At 52.5% G+C, this 22,592-nt stretch overlaps 1 protein-coding gene across 4 annotated transcripts in view; it reads left to right on the forward strand.

Annotated features, from left to right (window-relative positions):
- The window catches only part of PLXNA4 (plexin A4), a 607,131-nt gene that overhangs the window by 543,638 nt on the left and 40,901 nt on the right, over positions 1–22,592 (forward strand). For all 4 annotated transcript variants that reach the window (XM_049714950.1, XM_049714949.1, XM_049714948.1 and 1 more), the window contains 8 exons: positions 3,574–3,691; positions 8,823–8,959; positions 10,206–10,370; positions 12,847–12,940; positions 13,478–13,717; positions 14,375–14,521; positions 15,214–15,448; positions 18,276–18,418. In XM_049714950.1, coding sequence (XP_049570907.1) covers positions 3,574–3,691; positions 8,823–8,959; positions 10,206–10,370; positions 12,847–12,940; positions 13,478–13,717; positions 14,375–14,521; positions 15,214–15,448; positions 18,276–18,418 — 1,279 coding nt within the window. The remainder of the gene's footprint in view (positions 1–3,573; positions 3,692–8,822; positions 8,960–10,205; positions 10,371–12,846; positions 12,941–13,477; positions 13,718–14,374; positions 14,522–15,213; positions 15,449–18,275; positions 18,419–22,592) is intronic.

Genomic DNA, 22,592 nt, shown 5'->3' on the forward strand with positions numbered 1-22,592 from the left:
CTTGTAAATAAGTAAATACAATTTTCCAGCCCAGCAAACACAAGCATGAAATAAATATTCACCAGCGCAATAGAATCTATATTCTCCACCCTCTTTGCTGCCCCTCCCGGAGTGAAACCTTACCACTTGTCCCCGTGTGCATAAGTTATTGACTCTTTGCAAGGTCTCACTTAGGTAGGTGAGTGCGTTTATGCTTGTGCTGGTTGAGTCTTACCCAGATTTTGTGATTCTGGAACCATCAGTCCTGCCATCCTCAATTCCGCCTTGATTTCCATCCGGTTCTTCCCAAAACACTCAGAGTAGATAAGATGATTGAAGGCTCCAGGCTTGGTAGGACCCATCCTGGTCCATCATCACTTACTTACCCAAAGACCTTTCTGTGGCTCCTTCAACTTTTTGTCCTTCCTAGAACAAAACCAAAGCGGGCTGCTACGGATATATTGTGATTCGGGGAACTTTAAAACGCCCTGCTCTGGACTTGTATAGCCAGATGTAAATATAAAATATAAAAAATATTATAAAGCCACATGATCAAATATCGTGATACTTAATAAGATACTTAATAAGATAGAACACCAGAAAAAGAATCTATTAGTATGTGATAAAGATGACATTTCAAATCAGCAAGGAAAGCAAAGCTCATTCAGTAAGTGGTATAGTTTCACCCCCCGGTAAAAGTACCATATCAGATTCTTATTTCCCATCATACACCAAGGTAAATTCCAGATGGATTAAAGAGTTAAGGGTAAAAAATGAACACGTGAAAGGGTTAGAAGAAAATGCAGGTGAGAATTTATTTGATTTCAAGAAAGGGAAGATGTTCCAGGTATAACTGCAAAAAAAATTATAAAGGAAAAGATTAGATTTGAGTACGTAAGACAAAACTTGTGCACCAGAAACCCTGTGTGTGAAGTAAAAATATGAATGATAAACTGAGAGTATTGTTATGGCCTGTTACAGTATGCTTTTTCTTAACATTTAAAGAGGTTAGATAAAGGATATAGGTAAAAGGCTACTATCACAAAATTAGCAAAGAGCATGAATGTGCAATTCACAGGACAGACAAAGAATAAAGTCATATTAAAAAAATGTTTAACATCAGTAGTAACCAATGAAATGGGGAACAATTTTTCAAAGTTAATGCCCACCCAGTGCAGATGAGAGGCATAAGAAATAGCACATTCATACATTCATGTCGGGAGGGTAAATTGGGACGACCTTCCTGGAAGGCAGTTTGGAAATGCAGGTCAAACATCTTTAGCCTGGGAATAATACTTCTAGAACTTTCCCTAAATAAACAGAATGCACAAATATTTATTTGCAAGAATGCTTATTTTGGCCTTATTTGTAACAGTGAAAATATGGAAGCAATTTGTATATCTAAAAATAGGGAATTAATTAATTTAATAAATTATTGTCTATACATAGGACAGTAAACTACACAACCATTAAATGTGATATGTAGAAGAATCATGACCAAGCATATACTCAAGGTATATAAAGTGAGAACACAGCTTACCAAGCAGGATACAGAGTTTATAATTAATTTTGTAAAAGGAAGGCAAGACTGGAAACATGTACACCAGTATGTTGACAATGGATACTTCTGGGTGATGCAGTTGGGGTGGGAGTGGAATGTAAGCATGGCAAGTGCTTTTATGTACTTTAAAAAAACTGAACATGTATTAATTATGTTATCTGAACAGAAAAGCATAGATTTTTGCTAGACTCTCACCCAGAACCCAGAAGCCATAAAGTAAAAGAATGAGCAATTGAACCACACAGATAGTTTTAAACTTTCAAGTGGCAAAAGACTTTATAAACCAAGTTGAAAAACAAGTGATTGACTGACAGAAAATAATTTCAATATTTATTATGGAGAAAAGTTAATTCTCCTAATTCAGAAGCTCCTACAAAAAGATAATCCATCCGCGAAATACAGAGAGGGCATCAGACAAGTCACAGGGAAGGCTGTCTAAGATTTAAGCACACACACACACACATACAATACCTGCAACCTCACCAGTAATCAGGGGAATAAAAATGAAATTGAGATCTCTTTTTTCCTATTATATTAGAAAAATTTTAAAGGACTGATAATATCTAGTGTTGGACAAAGAGTGAAGTAATCTCACTCACTTGCTGTTGATGGAAGTAAAAATTGGGACAGTCCTTCTGGACCATTATTTCCCACTACTATCAAACATTAAAAGCACAAGGGCTTCCCTGGTGGCGCAGTGGTTGAGAGTCCACCTGCCGATGCAGGGGACACGGGTTCGTGCCCCGGTCCGGGAAGATCCCACATGCCGCGGAGCGGCTGGGCCCGTGAGCCATGGCCGCTGAGGCTGCGCGTCCGGAGCCTGTGCTCCGCAAACGGGAGAGGCCACACAGTGAGAGGCCCGCGTACCAAAAAAAAAAAAAAAAAAAAAAAAAAAAAGCACAAATAATCCTTCTCAGAAATCTATTTTAGTAAATATGCAATGCTTAAGGAGGTGTGTAGGTTGGTTCATTTTGCGGGGTTATTTGGAGTAGGAGAAAAATCAGGGTAAGTTAAATGTGTAACAGTAGGAGGCTGGTTAAATAAATGATGACACAGGCCTCTTATGAAATACCGTGAAGCTGTGTGTACTGTGGCATGAGGGAAAGTCCATGCTGTTTTGTTGAGTAAAAAGGCAGGGGTTAAAAATAGTGGGTGGTTAAGTTCCACTTTTATTTTTAAGATCATGTATATGTTTCTTTACATATGCACGTTTGTATATAATTGTACATGTGTATATATACACATCTATGTTTATATGCGTGCATAATATCAGACATAAATATATATACACACGTGTGGATATATGGGCAAATCTATATATTTGGGCAAGTTGCCAAACTTTTCCATGCCTCAGTTCTTCATTTATAAAGTGGAGATTATATATATTATATATTTGCATAGGTCTAGAGAAAGGTCTGCAAAGATTTATACACCAAGGTTTTGAGAGAGATTAGTGAAGAAAGGCACACTTTATTTTACTGTCACATTTTGATACTGTCTTGCTTTCAAAGAGTATGAACCAATTTTGTAAGTGAAACAATAAAAATTTTTTTAAAGGGGAGAATTTATGACTCTCCCCCACCCTTTCCCCTCCCCCCGGCATGAAAACCCCCTCCCCTGCCAGGCCCCCGGCTGGGGCTGGGAGCAGAAAGCACTGCCTGAGGCAGTCCATGCCTTGGGAGCAAAGAGCTCCTAGGCGAGGACCTGCAAACCTTAGGTCCCTGCTCCGAGGTCCCTGTCTGATGGCTGTGTGCCCTTGGGTAAGTCACATTTTACTGAGAGCCTCTAAGGAGACCCCTGTAGGTCACACTTCCTCATTTCCTGAGAACCCCTGAAGGGGGGGAGGAATGCCCCCGAAGGGAAGGAGCCCCCGAAGGGAGGAATCAGGTATCTTTCACCTCCTCCTTCCCTGCCCATCCCTGAGATCTTACTACAGAGAAGGAGGCCTGGGTAGGTGTAGGGCCCAGGGGTCACGGCAGGGAGGCCTGTGACCCTCCTGTGACCCATGGGGGTCTGTCCTCTCCACCCTGCAGGATCGTGTGTGAGATGGGGGAGGCCAAGCCCAGCCAGCACGCCGGCTTCGTGGAGATCTGTGTGGCTGTGTGTCGGCCCGAGTTCATGGCCAGGTCCTCGCAGCTCTATTACTTCATGGTGAGTCCCGGCCTCCAATGGCCTGGCCAGGCACAGGCCACAGACCTCTTTACCATGATTGCTGAGCCCTTCTAGACCTCTGTGGGCAAACCCAGGCCAAAGTCGTGGGAGTCCCGTCCTGCAGCGCTTGAGAGCACAGCCTTGGAAGTCGGGACCAGCTGGATTTACATCCTGGCTGGGCTGGGCTGGGCTGCAGCTCCAGGGATGTTGCTTTGGCTCTCAGGCCCCAATGTCCCCTTCTGGCCGAGTGTCAGCGTGACACGGTGGGTGAGAGTGTGGGCTGTGCATGGGGACTCCTGGGATTTGAGCCCTGGCTCTGCCGCTTATTAACTGGGTAGACTTGGGCTAGTTGTTTAATTTTCTGTGCCTCAGTGTCTCCATTTGTAAAATGGGGATGATAATACTAAGCATCTATCCCATGGTATTACTGTGAAAATTAGGTAAAATAGATTTATCACCTCTAGTGTCACTGCCTTTACGATTTCTGTGATTGCCACCATGACTACTGTGCCCTGCCCTTTCCCTGTGTGCTAGCACCCCACCACTTCCATCCCATTATCCCCAGTCATCCCACCTTCCTCACTCACCATCGTCCTATCCCTGTCTTACTCCCTCTCGCCCCAACACCGTTCCCCACATTTCCCTCCCCACCCCAAGGCCTCTCTGCAGATCTCACCCCTGCCCTCACACTCCCTCCAGCCTGGACCCTCCCTGGACCCTGAAAAGGGTACCGGACCAGCCCTGGTGAGGGTTTCTGTGAGCAGGGGGACTTGGGAACCTCCCTGCCTTGTGACGACAGGGATGCTGGAGACATGAGCACATCCCCTGCTACATACATCGCATCATTGCCAAAACTGTTTTACCATCCAGTTAACTTCTCGGGTTAATGCCAGATGTGATGAGATCATTTCCTCATGATTCTGAGCTGCTTTTGGAAGCTGGAAACCTGAAATGATGCATTTTATGACTGGGTATCAAATGCCCGGAAATACGTCATAGAAGCCCATTTTTCTCCTTCCTTCCTTCCTTCCTCCCTCTTCTTTCATCTGCCTTCCTTCTCTTTCTTCTTCCTCCCTTTAACTGACAACCACGTATCACCTTGCACAATACCTCTCCCTAGGTTATTTGATAAATACTTGCTCAATTGGTTGCATTTTATAATATAGTTTGATGGGCCTGGCTTGCAGGTGTGACAGTGATGAGTCAGACCGCATGCAGCCCCTGCCCCAGGAGGCCCACAGTCCAGAAGGACAGAGGAGATGAAGGACTTGCACACGATGTGACTGGGCGAGGGTGGGTGTGGCAGTGAACCGGGGAGGGATGTGCCTCAGATGCCCCTCTCTGCCTGGGTCCTGACCTCTGCAATGCTCTCTCTCCACTCTTTGAAAGCTAACCAACCTTATAAATATGGCTGTCACTAAACCCACACAGGAGCTCACTTAGAGGAACACACACATGTCATGGATTAATGGATGTGTATAGTTTTACCTATTCGTTTAGCATTTGTACTCCCACCTTCTTCGGAAAGGGTTTGAGGGAATTTCCAAGTTAAACCCAATATACCTTAAGACAACTAGTGATGAATGTATATATATTTACATAAATGTGTATATATATATATATAGTATATCATATAGATATTTATATACACAGACATTGTTATTCCAGCAGAGTTGAGATAACGAGAGGGAGAGAGAGACTGAGGTGGGTAGAGACACAGACAGCGCTCCCCAAGCAGTTGAGAGGTGTGGCGTGGCGTATGAAAATTGGGCGTGAAATCTGGCTCTGAAATTACCTGGCAGCTGTGGTAAAAGGGAGGACACCGCTGCATGGCGAAAGCAAGCACTGGACTTCCTTGGCCAGTCAGTTACCTGGAACAGTTTTTATCCTGTGGTCTCTTGGCGGTGACAAAGCGAACGCTACCAGGAACGGCCGCTACTTCATTAAGCTGACGTTTCCTTTGGGCCTCAGCTGTCTCTGCTGTGTCTCCAGCCAGGCTTCTTACCTTTGTGACTAATTCAAAGGCCGCCGCCCCCTGGATGTCCTGCCATCACCTCCCATGGCCCACCCGAGCTGTCAGCTCCCGTAAACAGCGCGTCCCCCTCCCTTGCCCGTTTCTGTCAGTGGCCTGTCACCGGGCCCACCATCTTGGTGGTCTGTGGCTCGGCTTCCCCTAATGCCTGATGTCAATCCCTCTATCACCATGTCCTGGAGTCTTACTTTTCCCATTCCCTTTGCTACTGCAGTGGCCCCCTTAAATCCCTGCCGTTGGTCTGAACCCATTCTAGTCCAGCCACACTGGGGGATACCATTTTCATCACGTCAGCCCCCAGCTCAAGAAGAGCCCAGGGTGCCCACTGCCTCTCGACTTGTCCAGGTTCCTTGGTCTGTTCTGCCCTGCCTATCCAATCCTTCCTCAAGCCTTCGAGTGGCCTGACTCCCTTCCCTTCTCTGTCTCCTTTTTCAGCTGCTCCTTCTTCTGTGATACCTGCTCTTGGGCTTAATTCATGTAACACATGTATGTGGTAGACAACCAAAAGCCCCTTCTGCTCTCAGGGAAGGTCTTGCCTGCATGAGTGTTTCTACCCTGGGAGCAGGATGTGGTTGGATGTAAGGTATTAAGGGAAGGTTTCATGGAAGGAGCCAGAAGGAAAGGCAGGATCTGTCTAAGGCAGAATACAGTTTTCCATATGGATATCGAGTAGCGGGAGGCTGTTCCCGGCATAAGGTGTGACATGGAGGGGCACCAGAAGATGGGAGCAGAAGGGAGTGGGGAGCGGGGGGTTGACGGGGACGAAGGGAAATCGGAGCAGAAGAGCAGGGAAGGTGCGAGTTGTTGCCACAAGGCGAAAATGCATTGGTCCAGTGGGTCCCTGGGACTCAGACTCGTGCTCACTTTTCTATTGGACGCACTATCCTGGCAATACACACCCGCTTGGGAAGAGTTGCGGGGGGAGAAATGGTGCCACGGACCCCAGTCTCCTCCCAGACCCCAGTTTGCATTAAGGACCTGGTCACTGAGCAACCCCCCCTCACTGCCGACAACAGAGCTCCGAGGGGTTCAGGGTGGGAATGAGGGGCAGAGGTCCCCCGTGAGTCATACCAGGGAGGCAGGAAGGACAGAATGCCCCTCTGTCACACGCCCACCCACAACACCTCCGAGCCTTCACTGCCTTCCCGCCCTGCTGGGCAGCTGGCAGGTGGCACTCTTGGGACCCCCGTGGAGGCCCCTGGCGAGCCCCTTTTCAGGGGTGCCTCTCAGGGCCTGGGGGTGCTGGGGAGCCCCTCCCAGTGCCGAGGTTTGGGTCTGCCTCAGTTTCCCTCCACAAATCGGGCCAGGCTCTGATGTGTGGGTTTATTCACCCAAAACCCCGACACCAAGGCCCACAGACCGCAGATCAGCACTCTTGGGCTGTTGCCAGTTCTATCCCTGGAGATCTCTGTAAAGGCAACACTTTTCCCCCCTTTGCCTCCATCCAGGGAGGGAGCCAAGGGAAGAGATGGCAAATAACACCGCATCTGATTTCCCACGCAGACCCGCTGGAAAATAGTTATGAAGCGAACCTTGAATAATTAATAGGTTCTCCCAACGTTGAAACATGTCTCCATATCGTCCTCTCCCCACCCCCAGAGTAACTCAGCACCCAGCCAGCCCCACACAGGAGGGCCACTGCAAACCCGTCAGGGTTCCTCACTTGTACCCCTTCCAGGACCCTCACCCCCAGGCTGCCAGGGAGCTTGTTCTCCTTTCCACGTTGCCCCTTACCCCTTAAGCAACTCCCTCACTTGCCCTTTCCTCTCCGGGGGGGTCAGCAGGGGCCAGGTCTGAAAGCTCTCCCTTGACAGACAGTGGGGCGGAGGCACCATCTGTGGGAAGTTACAACCAGAAAACAGTCAGGCACCTCTGAGAGGACCGCTTTTTGATTCTTTGAGATCAGAAAGGGTAAGTGACTGGTGCCGAGTCACACAGCACGGTGCAGGCAAAGCTGAGAACGGAAGGCTCTTGCAGCAGTCCCATCCCCCACCCTAGCGCGGGTCTCGGGCTGAGCCAGAGCCAGCATAAGCCGCTCCTCGGCTTGGCTTGGTGGTGTCACGGGGCTTCCAGGTTTGGGATCTGCAGGGACCAGGTGGGCGGGCCCCGCGAGCGCGCCTGCGCTGAGCGGATGCCGGGCGCAGAGGTCCGCCCGTGTTCCCGTGGGTCCCTGCGTGTCCCCACACGTGTGCCCTGTGCGGGGACCGGGGCGCACACGTGCCAGGCCTTGGGGCTGCAGGCTTCGCTGGGGCTTCTCTTCTCCTCCCCTAGTGTTATCCATCGATCGAGGCCTCTCGGAGAGGAGGTTGCCTGCCCGCTCCCAGGAGCTGAGTGGGTTCAACTTTTGGTGCAGAATTCTTTAAGGGAGTAAGAGAAGAGAGAAATCTTCATTTAAATGCAGATACAGGCTTCTCACCTGGGACTTAGGAAAGTTTTTTCCATTAAAATGCTAATGAAAGAACAAACTGAGACTCCAAATCCTCAGCTCACAGATCCTCCCCCATCCCCACCCCCATCCCCAATCTGACTCTTCACTCAATCCACTGACCCTTCTTTGCTTCTCCTCCTGGGTTTCCCTGGGGCTCACACATCTCATTGCTCTGGCCGCTGGGTGCTTTGGGCAGCTCTCTGGAGAGGCCTGTGGAAGGGGCAGCTTACCTTCCTGAAAGCGACCCTCGCTGGAGGCTGGAGAGGTGGTGGAGAACTGCAGCTCTGGAGTCAGTTCTCAGTCCGCTTCTTTGCTCTGTGACCTTGGAAACTTTACTTAACATCTCTGAATCTTGTCTTTAAGATGGGTAATAATGCCTACCTTGTAGAATAGATTGGGCGATTTTTAAAAAATGTATATCTCACTATAGATACACATAAAATATAAAGCCTGTCACTTAAAAGGTCACTACGTAGTAGCTAATATTATTATGACTGTTATTAGTGTAGAGGTGCACATGCCCGCCAGTCCCCACAGGCCTGGGTAAACTGAGCCTGCTCTCTGGGAGGCCGCCATGACTAAGGATTCCAGAAGGCGAGTGGAATCCGGGAGTGGGGTGCTGCCTCAGGCCTACCCAGGAGCATCCTCAGACCAGATCCTTTCCTGCACAGACGCTGACGCTCTCAGACCTGAAGCCCAGCCGGGGGCCCATGTCCGGAGGCACACAGGTGACCATCACGGGCACCAACCTGAACGCGGGCAGCAACGTGGTGGTGATGTTTGGGAAGCAGCCCTGCCTCTTCCACAGGTAACTCACCTCAGGGCAGGCTCCAGGGTTCGCAGCCCAGAGGGTGGGCGGGGCTGACAGGCAGCAGACTTCCGGCTAACCTTCTGGAGGTGCCTGCTCCTCCCTGAGAAAGTGGCCGTTCGCTTTGGCCGTGCTTGGCCGTGGCTCAGCCCGGGGACCTGCCAGGCACCCCTTCCTTTGAACGGCCCATCGTGCCGTTGCCCACCGTTTAGCCTGGGTGCCCGCGTACCACCCACTGTGCAGGACCCTAGGGTTCCACGGGACACAGTTTGGAATCTAGGGCCCCTTCCCCCTGGGTTACCTCCTGGCCAGCTGCTGCAGAGCCAGCCGGGACTGCCGAGAGCTGGCTGAGGCTGAACCTCCAGGGGCAGCCGACTTTCCCTTCCCTGGTTCCACCATCCAGTCCCAGGAGAGCACACCGTCCATGAGCCAGGAACCTGGGGCGGGGGTGAGGGTTGGGAGGGAGGCAAGAGGTGCCCCTGATGCAGGACTAGAAGAGGTGTGGTTGGGGACATTCCCTGCGCCGCTGGCATGAGGTTCTGCAGAGAGAGCTTTTCCTGGGAGAGAGCTATGCTGCGGGCTGCGACAGATCTGAAGTCAGGCCAGGCCAGGCCTTGCCTGAGCGTTCAAGAAAAAAATGGCTCTGACACTTGTTAAAATGGTAAAGAAGAGCTTGCTCAGGACTATTGCAATAGGTGTCAGGACTGTCGCAATGGAGAAAGAGATTGGGCTTGACTCCAGATACGGCAGACAGCTGGGGATTTATAGCCAAGGGGCAGAGCAAGGGAGGCAGTGGATGGAAAATTACTAAGAGGAAACGAGTTTAGGAGGATTCTTGCTAGACCGACTTAACAGGACTCTTGCTGAAGGCAGTCAGGGTGACCAGACATCAAGGGTTAAGGAGGCGGAATTTGATCAGATATCAAGGGTACTCAGATATGGGGGGGGGGGGGTTCTTGCCAAACTAAGTTAGCAGGATTCTTGCTAAAAATGGGGGTCGGCAAATCAAAGACAGGGCCTCAGGAAGAAGCCTAGTCAAAAAGGGGGCTCAGAGGAACCCGTCTACAGTCTGGTCAAGGAGAGAGTCTTTGTCAGTAGTTCTCAGGGCTTTGTGTCGGGGCGCTGCTCCCCCACTGCCTCTGACGAGCCTGATGAACAGGGAGGGGCACGGGAGGGCCCCGACCCAGGACCACAATGTCCCGCCCAACAACACCCAGGAGCCCAGCTCCCCATCTCGCTCCCGCAGGCGCTCTCCGTCCTACATCGTCTGCAACACCACGTCCTCAGATGAGGTGCTGGAAATGAAGGTGATGGTGCAGGTGGACAGGGCCAAGATCCACCAGGACCTGTTCTTCCAGTACATGGAGGATCCTACCATCGTGCGGATCGAGCCCGAGTGGAGCATCATCAGGTAGGGCCTGCCCTGACCTTGGGCTTCCCTCCTCGACCCTCCAAAGCCAAGGGGAGTTCTGGGGCCCAGTCCTGCTGTGGGGACTGATGAACTGGCGGTGGTGGTTCAGAGCACCCCCCGGGTCAGACCTTCCTGCCGGGGCTGCCTCCTTCCACCGAAAGCACTCTGAGCAGGACCCGGCCCTGGGGGCCGATGTGAGGATTGCTGGGCACACTAGGAGGCCAGAAGGTGCTGCAGAGGGCATCCTGATAGCAAGACCCCTGTTGAGCATGGGGAAACTGCTGTATCAGGGGCCTCGGGGGGAGTGGACTTGGGCTCAGAAGGAGTGGGTGCAGCCCAGCTCCACTGCTTAGCAGCCAAGTGACCTTCAATTAGTTAACCTCCCCGGATCCAGGCTTTCTCACCAGTCAGCTCCCTCACGGGACACTGAGAGGATTACGTGAGGTACAGACACCCAGTGCGGTGCCTGGCTCGTCTCCCCTCCCTCCTCACCCCCTCTACCCACATCCCCCGTCTTCAGCCCTCCCCACCGTCTGCTTCAGCTCTGGAGGATGTCTGGGGTCAGGAGAGGGGGCAGAGCATGAAGATGTGGTTACCACAAGCTGAGATGGGGGGTCAATGATGAGTCCAGTCCAGAGAACAATCTTGTAAACCAGGGTCAGCAAACTCCAGCTGGGGGGCCAAATCTGGCTGTCCGTCTGCTTTCATAAATAAAGTTTTATTGGAACACGGCCATGCTCATCCGAATATGTTTTGTCTCTACTGCTTTCTCACCACCGCAGCAGAGCTGAGTAACTGCGACAGACCACATGGCCCCAGTGAGCCTAAAATATTTACTGCCTGGCCCTTTACAGAAAGAGTTTGCCACCGGGCCTTACACCTAAACAAAAGGCAGCCTTTGGGAGATGCAGCTTGGCTGTCCTCAGCAGTTAGTCTCTAAGGCCCAAGCCTTGTAAGCTTTAGCCGTGACCTGAAAGCAGGTACATGTAAGACAGAGAGGGGCAGAGAACCTGTAAAAGCTAGTCCAGGATTTGCCCCCAGGGCCTGGCGAGTCCAGGAAGTTGGCACAGCCCCCTGTGCTTGGGCAAACTCTGTGGCTCCCGAAGGCGTTCACAGCCTGGTTTAATTCAGTTCTTCCTCGCGTCACTGGCGCAGAAATAGAGGTGTTGTCCCTCCTGGCACTCGGCGGTCGCCCCCAGTCACTCTCACATCAAGAGGGAGGCTGGAGGTGCGTTCTGAAGGGGCCGGGGCTCCAGCGGTTTCACTGCAGTTAACGGAGTCTGGGATGGGGTGGGGCTCTGCAGAACACGTGGCTTTACACTGCTTGCAACAGCCTGGGTTACTGATGAGTGGCGATGGGTGATGGGGGCGTTCGATAAACGTGTGTTGACTTGATGACCGAGAAGATCGGGAGCTGGCTGGACACCAGAAGCTCATTCGCCAGCACTGCCGGGGCCGAGAGGCTCTCTGGGTTTCGAGGAAATCTTCCTGCATATGCATACGTGGGGTGGGGACGTGCTTCAGTGGGGACCGGTGGAGGGCGAGAGGAAGGGAGGGCAGGAATGGCGTGTAAAGGGGGGCAGATGGATAGAGGGGTAGAGATGAATGGGGCCGTCAAGGACTCTTTACCCACAAGCTTATAACCACTTACCTGTTTTAAATAGATTCTTCTCAATGATACTCCCCTGATTGCAGATAACATAATTCATCACTTTCCTTTGAGTAGCCCCCAAGGAAGCTAGCCTCCATCCCATGCCAGCTTCTCAGTGGCCCTGAAGATAGGACAGTGGCGTCCAGGTTTCCATTGAAAAGCTACCCAAAGACGAGTCTCCTAATCGCTGGGCGTTAGCAGTCCTTTGGCTGACTCCCCAGGGTGCGAGAGCCCTGGAGCATTTCAGATTTGCATTCTTACAGGAGGTTCCTGAGTGGCTGGGCCTTGGCCTTTCCCATGTCCCAGCCGACTGAAGCCTCTAAGGTGGAAATGTGTGGTATGATTGTCCTGGGGGAGGAGGCTGTGCTCAGACTTCGGAGGGTCTGGTGGAGGGTCGTCTGGAGCGAGGCTTCCCTTAGGCCAAGGCCAGGGTGAAGAAAATTCCCTGAGACTGGGGAGGGCAGGGAAAGAGACGCTGGGAGACTGCAGAGAAGCAGCTGGCTCAGGTCAGGAGGCCTCGGGGGCCAAGAGGGCCGTGCTACAGGCCCAGCTTCCGTGCAGTGTCCGCGCTCCGAACGAGCTCAGTGCAGGACGGCCGCGGACATCTGGTCATCACTGACTTCCCCTCGGCTGCTGAGGGCTCGTCCTTATTATTATGCAGTCAGCTTGTCAGCTTGTCCCCGTGAATGTTACCCTGCCCGCCGGTTATCATCGTCTTCAGTGCTGGGGTGCAGCCTGATAGATCATCATCATCGTCATCGTCATCAGGTGCTGTTGCTATTCCTGTCCCTGTGTTTACACGCCTCCTTCTTTCTTCCCCACCAGTGGGAACACACCCATCGCCGTGAGGGGGACTCACCTGGACCTCATACAGAACCCCCAGATCCGCGCCAAGCACGGAGGGAAGGAGCACATCAATGTGAGTCCGGGACTGGTGGGGCTCACGGGGGCGCTGTGCACTCGGCGCGTGGCCGTCCTAAAGGGTGTGGGCTCTCCGAGGGCTCAGGCAGGCTCACCCCAGACACCGATGACCCATCGCGTGTGACGCCCCGGACACTGGGATGGCGGGATGGGGGAGCAGACATGAGGCCATTTCTACACTCTGGGGTACAGGCATGCAGGAGCAATCTCTTCGGGGTTTCTGGGGTTTCTTATTCTTAATAAGGGATGGAAGACCTTTATTCTTCCGTCCTCTGACCCCCAGTGCCATTCCTTAACTTAGAGATACCCTAGTGCCTGCCATGGGCAGGGCAGAGGTAGGTGTCAGCTGCAGAGCTTGTCCTGGAGTGCCCAGGTTGTGTGGTCCTGACTCCACTGGAGCTGTGGGGATCCACCCATGACTGTCCCGTGTCAACACCACGCCATACGACGGCACCGGGGGAGAGCCGGCGGGTGTCTGGGGCTGCAGGTGTGCGGAGACACGCCACATAGCCCTCCCTCTCCGGCTCCACCCCAGCTCTGCGAGGTTCTGAACGCTACTGAGATGACCTGCCAGGCCCCTGCCCTCGCTCTGGGGCCCGACCACCAGTCTGACCTGACGGAGAGGCCCGAGGAGTTTGGCTTCATCCTGGACAACGTCCAGTCCCTGCTAATCCTCAACAAGACCAACTTCACCTACTATCCCAATCCTGTGTTTGAGGCCTTCGGTCCCTCAGGAATCCTGGAGCTCAAGCCCGGCACACCCATCATCCTAAAGGTAGCGTGAGACGGGAGGAAGGAGGCCACTGTGCGCAAGGGGAGGCTTTCCAAGTCACAGGAGGAGGCCTCAAGTCATGGGCTTCTGCCAGGTCTTGTGGCAGGTGTCATTAGCTAGCAGCGGTTGTGTTGTAGCCCAGGCTATGGTAAATGTGCTCTTTGAGTTTGTACTGAGAGGCGCACCCTCTTCAGGGGCCACAGAAACCTGGTCAGGGCAGCTGGATCCACCCTGGCCATCTGACTCCCAGCTTTGGCCCCTGAGTCCAGGACGTGGGAGGTCAAAGGCTCCTACTGCTTCCTCCCGTGCAGCCCTTTGCAAACCACCTTATAGGGCTTCTTTGGAGCATGGATAGAAAATTAATTTTAACTCATGTGACAATTTGAAGCAACTGGTAGTGACTGATTACAGCTCTGTGTTGAGAAGGATTCTGAAGCTGCCTTTGGGACAAGCTGAAAAGAGTGCCTTGATTATTGATTTCCCACTGAGGAAGGGGGAATAGTGGTATAGGTGTTGTGAATTTTTTGGACTTATTAGGGAAGGTGGCCTCTCCACCAGCTCCCCAGAAGGATGGGGCCTCCAGGTGGGAGGACATGTCAGCCAGCCAGTAGCTGTGCTCCTGACTCTGGGGTGGGAACTTGGGCTTTCCTGTCCATGCAGGGCAAGAACCTGATCCCGCCCGTGGCTGGGGGCAATGTAAAGCTGAACTACACCGTGCTGGTCGGGGAGAAGCCGTGCACCGTCACAGTGTCGGATGTGCAGCTGCTCTGCGAGTCCCCCAACCTCATAGGCCGGCACAAAGTGATGGTGAGGCTGGCGGGACTCCACCCTGGATGGGCAGGCACTAAGGATGCGGTGGGGTGAGCGGTCCAGCTCCATCCTGGGCCACCAGGGCTTTCTGGGAGGGGATTCTGGCCTTCTTGAACTTTCCTCCTGGCTCTCCCACACTCCCAGTTCCTTCTCCTCGTCCCACTTCAGACTTCTTTCTTCCGTACTGTCATTCTTTCCATACTGGCTGGTGCTACAGTAAGGGCAATTCGAAACAGCATTCAGTGATGTGCTATGTCACCTGTTAGAGGCAAGAGACCCTTCCAGGAGAGGACCATCGTTGACCCGGGCAGGACATAATATCACGTCCTGTGCCTTTGTCATCTGTCCTCACAATGGGATGAGTCTTCGGGGATCCGGACTTTGATGGCACGTAGGCTTTTTTAGATCCCAGTTGAGTGCTGTTTCCTCATGAAGACAACCGAGTTCACTCCCTAATAATATAATGTGTGGCTTTCCCAGTTGTGGGGGTGGCCTGCGCTGAGCTGTTCACCCCCGCTCCCTCCACCCCAGGTGCCCTCCTGTCTGCTTTTACAGCCAGCAATGACTCTCCTCCCTGGAGCCATTTCCCTCACGCAACCCTGGTCACCAGCTCACGGGTGGCTTGGGACCCTTGCCTAGGATGTTCTGTGCCCACACCCAGCTCCGTCTCCCCCCGCGTGTCCCCCCAGGCCCGAGTCGGTGGCATGGAGTACTCCCCGGGGATGGTGTACATTGCCCCAGATAGCCCGCTCAGCCTGCCCGCCATCGTTAGCATCGCCGTGGCCGGCGGCCTCCTTATCATCTTCATCGTGGCCGTTCTCATCGCCTACAAACGCAAGTCCCGCGAGAGCGACCTCACGCTGAAGCGGTTGCAGATGCAGATGGACAACCTGGAGTCCCGCGTGGCCCTGGAGTGCAAGGAAGGTCCGGAGTGGCAGGGGGCTGGGCACGCATGCGTGCGCGTGCGTGCGAGTGCGAGTGCGTACGTGTGAGTGCGTGTGCGTGCGTGCGAGTGCGGGCGCATGCGTGCGAGCGCGTGCATCTCACACAGCCGCAGAGGTGGGCGGCGGGCGGCGCTAGGTTTTCGCCTGGGTCTCCCACCTCCAGAATCTCTACCTCAAGTCAGGCCGGGATCATTTCAGACCCCACTAGAGCCGTGTCTAGCCCAGGATCCCGGCCGGGTGAGTTTTGCCCTCTCCTCTGGGGGGGACCCGGAGGCGCCCTGCCATGACGCGCTCAAGCAATCTTCTTTCAGAAGGAAGGTGAGGCTGGAGGGCTGATCTGCGACTTAGAGGAAAGAGCGTTTTACAGCTTGTATTTTAAAAAATTACCAACACCACCATGAAGTGAAATCAGCCGCACTAAATCCAGGAAGGAAGTGTAGAAGTCAGACCCTTGTCACCCCCAGGAGACCGTTCGTGAGTCACCCTGGGAGAGTCTGAGCTGATTCTTTTGTAGATTTATACGCGGAGTAATCAGCCTGTACCTGGGGCTCTGGCGTTCCCACCAGGGAGGCCGTGGCTCTCTAATGGGGAAGCGGGTCCCTTCCATCCTCTCTCCACATCCTCAGCTGTCAACACAGCATCCGCCTTGTGGGACTGTTAATTACTGCCTTTTATTATATTTACGCTGCTTAATTTTTTTCTCTGCAATGTACTCTTCCCTCTAATTAGGTGTAGTGATTAGAATCTCTTTTATGTGCCAGGCGTGAGGCCTTGAATGGAGACGCTCAGTGACTTGAAGGAAAGCTGCAGACCTGTAAAAAGCTAGCTCCCTCCTTTTCCTCCCCGCCAGCTGAGCACCCCAACTGGGAGGGGGCGGCGGGGGCAGTGTGAAGCCAGGTTCCTCTTGGAACGTTCCGGAGAAGGAGGAATTAGCAGTCCCAAAGGGAGTCCTGACTCGGGGACACCAGGGGAGGGCCTTGGCTTCTAGCTCGGGAGAGGCTGTCTCACGTGGGTGGGAAGAGAGATGATAGAGCAAAGGACACGTAGGATTCGCCTTGAAAGTGTTTTCCAGAGGCGCCCCGAGCTGCCTCTTGAACGCTGAAAGGGCAGCCTGGGTCCAGGGAAGGCGACTTCCCAAAGCCTTGACGGTGAGTCAGGCCGTCAGCCACATACAGACCCCGAAGAGGCCCAGCCTGGCCCCCGCCCAAGGCCCGGCCTTTGGATGTATAAACACACACACATGCGTGCACACATGCCCACAGACACTCACTGACGCCCACTCAGGCGGTCACTCATGCCCTCACACTCATGCCCATGCATGCATTCCCACAAACACACACACGTGTGTTTCTCACTCAGCCCACACGAGTTCTCATCAGGGATTTTGGTGACGGTACATGCCAGAAAGGCTCACTGACTCCCCTTTCACACGTATCGGTGTAGGTTCCACTCAGATGTGTTAGGGTTACTCTACCTTCGGAGTCACTTTTCTTGACAAGGTCCCCCCGCGTCAGTGTGAGCAGAGATGCAGAAAGAGGGCAGCACAGGAGGGGTCTGCAGCAGCCTCTCCAGGGGTCCCGGCGCCATCCCCGTTGTCAAACCAGAACCACTGGTATCCTCAAGGCCCGGAGACCCAGGGTCCCCAGGCAGGAGGTCAGCACCACAGGGTGTGGTGGGGTCCTGCCGGCAGCAGCTGGGCAGCCGCGTTGTGGTCACGTCGTCAGCAGAGACCACTGGGTGCAGGGCTGGCTTTTTGAGGGCCCTGGAGCTACACTGGGCTTGTGAATTCCTTCTGAGCCCACAAAGTAGTTTTTCCTTATTCTTGTCTATGTAAATAGAAAGAAGTATTGTTTAGTCGATATCCACTGGCTGTTCTTTGCAGGCATGTATTAATCCATCTTGTGTGTGTGTGTGTGTGTGTGTGTGTGTGTGTGTGTGTATGTGTGCTTGCATGCATGTGTGTACATGTGCATTTGCGTGTGCTAAGGGAAAAAATGGGAGAAGGAAGGGCTGAGCACATGACCTCTGACAACCTCCCAGGGTGGAGGGCTGTACCCAGGACAGAGAGTGATCACACGGCTGTGTAACAGTGGGTCCGTGTGTGGAACTTTCTCGGGGGACGGGGGGTGGTCTTGCAGCTTCGTGACCATGCCGGAGGCCTGGGCTGTCTCCACGGACAGCGGTACCTATATGCAGATCATAATTCACCATTGAGTAGCATGACCTTGAGAAAGGAAGGACATAGAGACACCCTGCATATTTATCCAGAAGGGATATATCAGTGGGGCAAGAGCCTTCATCTGGCTGCATTTGGTGGTTTGATGTCTCCGGTAAGCTGCGTGGCCAAGAACTGGGACTTCAGAAGAAATAGTTCTTAACTCCTATAAGGAAACCCACTGTAAAACACAGAATCTGAAACAGACTCGCGATCACTGGAACTGCCCCCTTCACTCCCTCTGTCCTTCGATATCACCCCTAACCCCCAGCATATTTTGCAAGCCAAAGCCCTCATCTTCAGAGGGGGAGGCCCTCCTGGCCCCAGCAGCAGCTCACATCTGTGGACAGCCTGCCCCCCATTCATGTTTTGGAAGGGATTTGGCCCAAGACAAGCTTCCTTGTGCTGCATCTTTCTCCCATACCTACATCGTTCACCTCAGCTACGTAAAACATCCCCCTCCTCCTCACTCCTGCGCTACTCGGGTCCACTGTGCGGGTCTCTGGGGGCCTGGGAGAGGGTTCTGAGTGTTCCGAGGCGGCGTAGCTCCTGGGCCCCATCCAGCAGTCTCACGGGCTTGTCTTTGTGCCAGCCTTTGCCGAGCTGCAGACGGACATCCACGAGTTGACCAGTGACCTGGACGGAGCTGGGATTCCCTTCCTGGACTACAGAACCTACACTATGCGAGTGTTGTTCCCGGGAATTGAAGACCACCCTGTCCTCCGGGACCTCGAGGTGAGAAGCAGTTCTGTGGCCAAGTCCTTTCCCATTGTGGTGTTAGTGCAGAGAGGGACAATGGTGACCAAGTCCAGACGCCTCATTCAGAGGAGGGTCAGCTGAAGCCAGGGAGGGGATGAGACTTGCCCAAGGGGTGGTACCAGCTTGCCCCGCCGTTGCTGCCAGCCCGTCCCTCGGGAGGAAAGGGAACTCAGAGCAGAGGTGGGAGTAAGGCTTTGGGTCTTAGGGGGTCATAAATCCCTTGAGAATTGGATGGAAGCTGAAGACCCTCTCCTCAAAAAGCTGTCCATAGACACAGAAACGGGAAATCTGGCAAACGATGTAGGAAGTTCACGGACCCTTGTTTAAGAAACCACGATATAAGGGATTTCACCGCTTAGTTGGTGCTCAGTAAATAAATGTGGGAAAGATAACGGCTGCACTCAGGACGAAGGTGGGAATGTGAGTGGTAAGAACATCACTGCCTTTGTACCAGCAGAGACCTCATCTTGTGAACATTTTATCCCACTTAGTGTCTAGCATAGTGTCTGGCTTAAGCGTATATTCATATTATGCTTTGTTCTGAAAGGGATTTGGAATGACTTATAAATACCAGAGAAATGCGAAAAATATAAATGAGGAAACCAGGGCACAATAATCATCATAAGGAATAATTACCCTGAGTTGACTGTTGACTAACATCCTGGGCCAGTTTTCAGTACTTTACACATGTGCATTGATTTAACCTCCCAAGAGCCCTCCGAAGCAGGTACACCCATTTCACAGGTGAAAAAACTAAGGCCACACAACTGGGAGGGAGTGGGGCAGGGATCCGAGTCCAGCAGGGAGACTCCAGAGTCTGTATTCCTAAGGACAAGCCTGTGCACGTGGCTTCTGAGGGGCCGTGTCTGTGTCATGCCCTACGGCTCTGGAGACTTTGGATGGATCAAAAAGCTTTGGCCAGAACACCACGGAAAATGAGACTGATTCCATATTTATATTGTCCGTAACATAGAAACAGACCTGCCACTCCGGAGTTGCACAGTGAAGCAGGTACTGACCCCCTGGGAATGTCTGCATGGGTTCTCCAAGGGGACGTAGAGGCTGTGTCCCTCTGCAGGAAATGCAGCAAGTCCCCAGGGCCCTTGGGGCCCCCCACACACATTTCTCCAACTTGATTGTGGAATGAAGAGTGTGTGTGTGTGTGTGTGCGTGCGTGCGTGCGTGTGTGTGTGTGACTTTTGTGTAGACTGTGCATACCTCATTTATCTTTGTAACTCTGGCTTCCAGCAGAGTGCTTGCACATAGTAGGCATGCAGGAAGTGTTGAATGATTTGAATAAATGAATGTCTGTGTGTCTGCCTGAATTAGGGTGGGAATGGCAGTCCTAGGAAGGCAAGTTGTGTTTGAACGTCCCCACACCCCTCAAAATAAGAATTCAACTAGGATGAGTATGTAAAGTTATTTTCTCTTTTTCATTAGCTCAAAATTCCAAGTAGATTTGCTTTAAGCATTTAACCATTTTTTTTTAAACATCTTTATTGGAGTATAATTGCCTTACAATGTTGTGTTAGTTTCTGCTGTATAACAAAGTGAATCAGCTATACGTACACATATATCCCCATATCTCCTCCCTCTTGCATCTCCCTCCCACCCTCCCCATCCCACCCCTCTAGGTGGTCACAAAGCACCGAGCTGATCTCCCTGTGCTGTGCGGCTGCTTCCCACTAGCTGTCTATTTTACATTTGGTAGTGTATATATGTCCATAAGCATTTAACTTTTAAATCAGATTTTCTGAGACCATTTCCAAGCTGGCATCCCTGTAGGGCAGCCCGAATACTTTGGAGCGGGCTGGGAGACAGCCTTCTCCCACACAAGGTGTTTTCTTGATGGACACACACACACTCCACACTGCTTTCCCAACCAGTCCTATGGCCCGTATTGTAAATCATGCCACGTCCTATCGTATGGTCTTGTTTCTCATTTGATCCCGTTTAGCTTATGGCTTTCCCACCTGCCCTTGCATCTCTGTAGATGTTTAGATTCTCAGGCCTGGCTTGGCACTGATGTAGCACACACCTAAGGGCAGTGCACTCGCAAGGGCTGCCCAGGGCAGTGGAGGGGAGCTCCAGGGCTCATCCCCCACAGGATGCTGTGGGAGGGTGCAGGTCGAGCACGGCACCGCTCCAGACGGCACCGACCATATGCGGCCCTTCCTGGACGCGTGCGGTACATGACCTGCCTCACTGTCTCTAGCAACCCTCTTTGCCCGAGACCAGCATCCTAATGCCTCCCTCTCATTGCCTTTCCGAACTGTGCCACGCCCCTTGCTGAAAGCTGGTGGCATCCCCACCCAGCGGCACTTCCCCGGGCCTTTCCTCCAGGGCTAGTTTTCTGAGAGAAACTGCTACCCAACTCCTAGGCTTAATCCTCAGCAAGGTGCCCAGCCCAGGAGCCCGCCCAGCAAGCTGGGCTCAAAAGACAGAAGCCCTGGGTGCCCTCAGAGCGCTGCTGGGAGCCAGCTCCCTCCTCCACTGTGTGCTGCCCTGGCCCTGCCTGCCTTGTTCCCAGGCATCTGAGGCCCCCCTCACCGGAGGCTTCTGGGGCTGCAGAGTGAACTGCAGCAGACTCCTACCCCTGCCCAGAAAGCTTCAGGAGCCCTTGTTCGGTACGGTCCAGAGACCCACAGTGTCTTCACTTCACTGGGACACCGCCCACCCCGCAGGCTGGACACACACTCACCAGGGCACGTGTAGATCTGCACCACCAGGAGTCCCCGACTCCCCTGCCCCGCCCATCGGTCAGGGGCTGTGGGATGAGCTCAGCCCTTGGAGGGCTGCCCAAGAAGGCCTCTGAGAATCGGGGCTACTGGGTTCTGATGATTACCTGACCAGCCTGTATGGCTCCCCAGATGCTCCCTGGGTGGACACCTCACCTCTGCCCGAGACTGTTCCCATGGGCCCCGTTACAAGTCACAGCACGTCCTACCGTGGCCTGATTCCTCATCTGGCACGTTAGAATTTCCCCTCAAACCTGAGGCTTCTCTCTTGTCCTTGCCTTTATCACAAGGGGAGACTTTCTCATCCCATCCTTCTGCTCAGGATGGAGTTAACAGTCAGCTTCACCGATTTCCCTGAGTTGGAGACCACGAGACGGCTAATCGTCAGGCATGGGCTCTGAATCAAGCAGGTCACACAGTTTTTTAAGTTCTGGTAAAATACACATAACATAAAATTTACCATTTCAGCTGTTTTTAAGTGTACAGTTCAGTGGGCTTCAGTTCACTCACATTACTGTCCGTCACTACAGTCTATCTCCAGAACTTTTTCATCTTCCCCAGCTGAAACTCTGTACCCATTGAACAGTAGCTCCCCCCTCCCCCTCCCCTGCAGCCCCTGGCAACCACCATTCTACTTTCTGTGTCTATGAACTCGGCTAATCTGGGTACCTCATATAGGTGGAATCATACAGTATTTGGACCTTTGTGACTGGTTTCTTTCACTTAGTAAAATGTTTTCAAGGTTCATCCTTGTTGTACCACGTGACAGAATTTCTTTCCTTTTAAGCCCCTTGTGTGTAGAGACCACGTTTTATTTATCCGTTCATCTGTCTGTGGATACTTGGGCCGCTTCCACCTTTTGGCTAGTGTGATAATGCAGCTATGAACATGGGCGTACAAATATCTGTTTGAGCTCCTGCTTCCATCTTTTGGGGCATATACCTAGAATATAAGACTTTTTCATTGCCATTGAGCTCATTAATTAATTTCTTACAGACAGAAATCAACTTTTACTGTTCCACATTAGCTTGGGGCTGTGTGAGATCCAGCCTCCTTTGTAAGATCCAGAGATCTTGTGTGGATGGTTCTTTTCTTACGTGTTTCCAACCTCTCCCTGCCACTGGAATAGTTTCTCTCTATTGGTTTTCCGGGTTTGGAAACATTCCTAGGGAAGCCATTGACTAATCTGAAGCAGGGTTTGCACCTTTTCGGGCACTGGGATGGGCATGGTAGGTGCGTGTGAAGAAGATGGGGTCCTCTGGCTCTAGGCTGTCCTGGAGGTTAGGCTACCAGGCCTCTCTTCTGTGACCGTCTGGTGCAGTCCGGGCATTTGGGTGAGGGGTTGCCCAGGCACTGATCACACACCAGTCCTTCAAAGACAGAGAGCAAACAGTAACCACACACCTCATTTT

Source organism: Orcinus orca, chromosome 9, assembly GCF_937001465.1.
Source record: "Orcinus orca chromosome 9, mOrcOrc1.1, whole genome shotgun sequence".
In the NCBI taxonomy this organism is placed as follows: Eukaryota; Metazoa; Chordata; class Mammalia; order Artiodactyla; family Delphinidae; genus Orcinus; species Orcinus orca.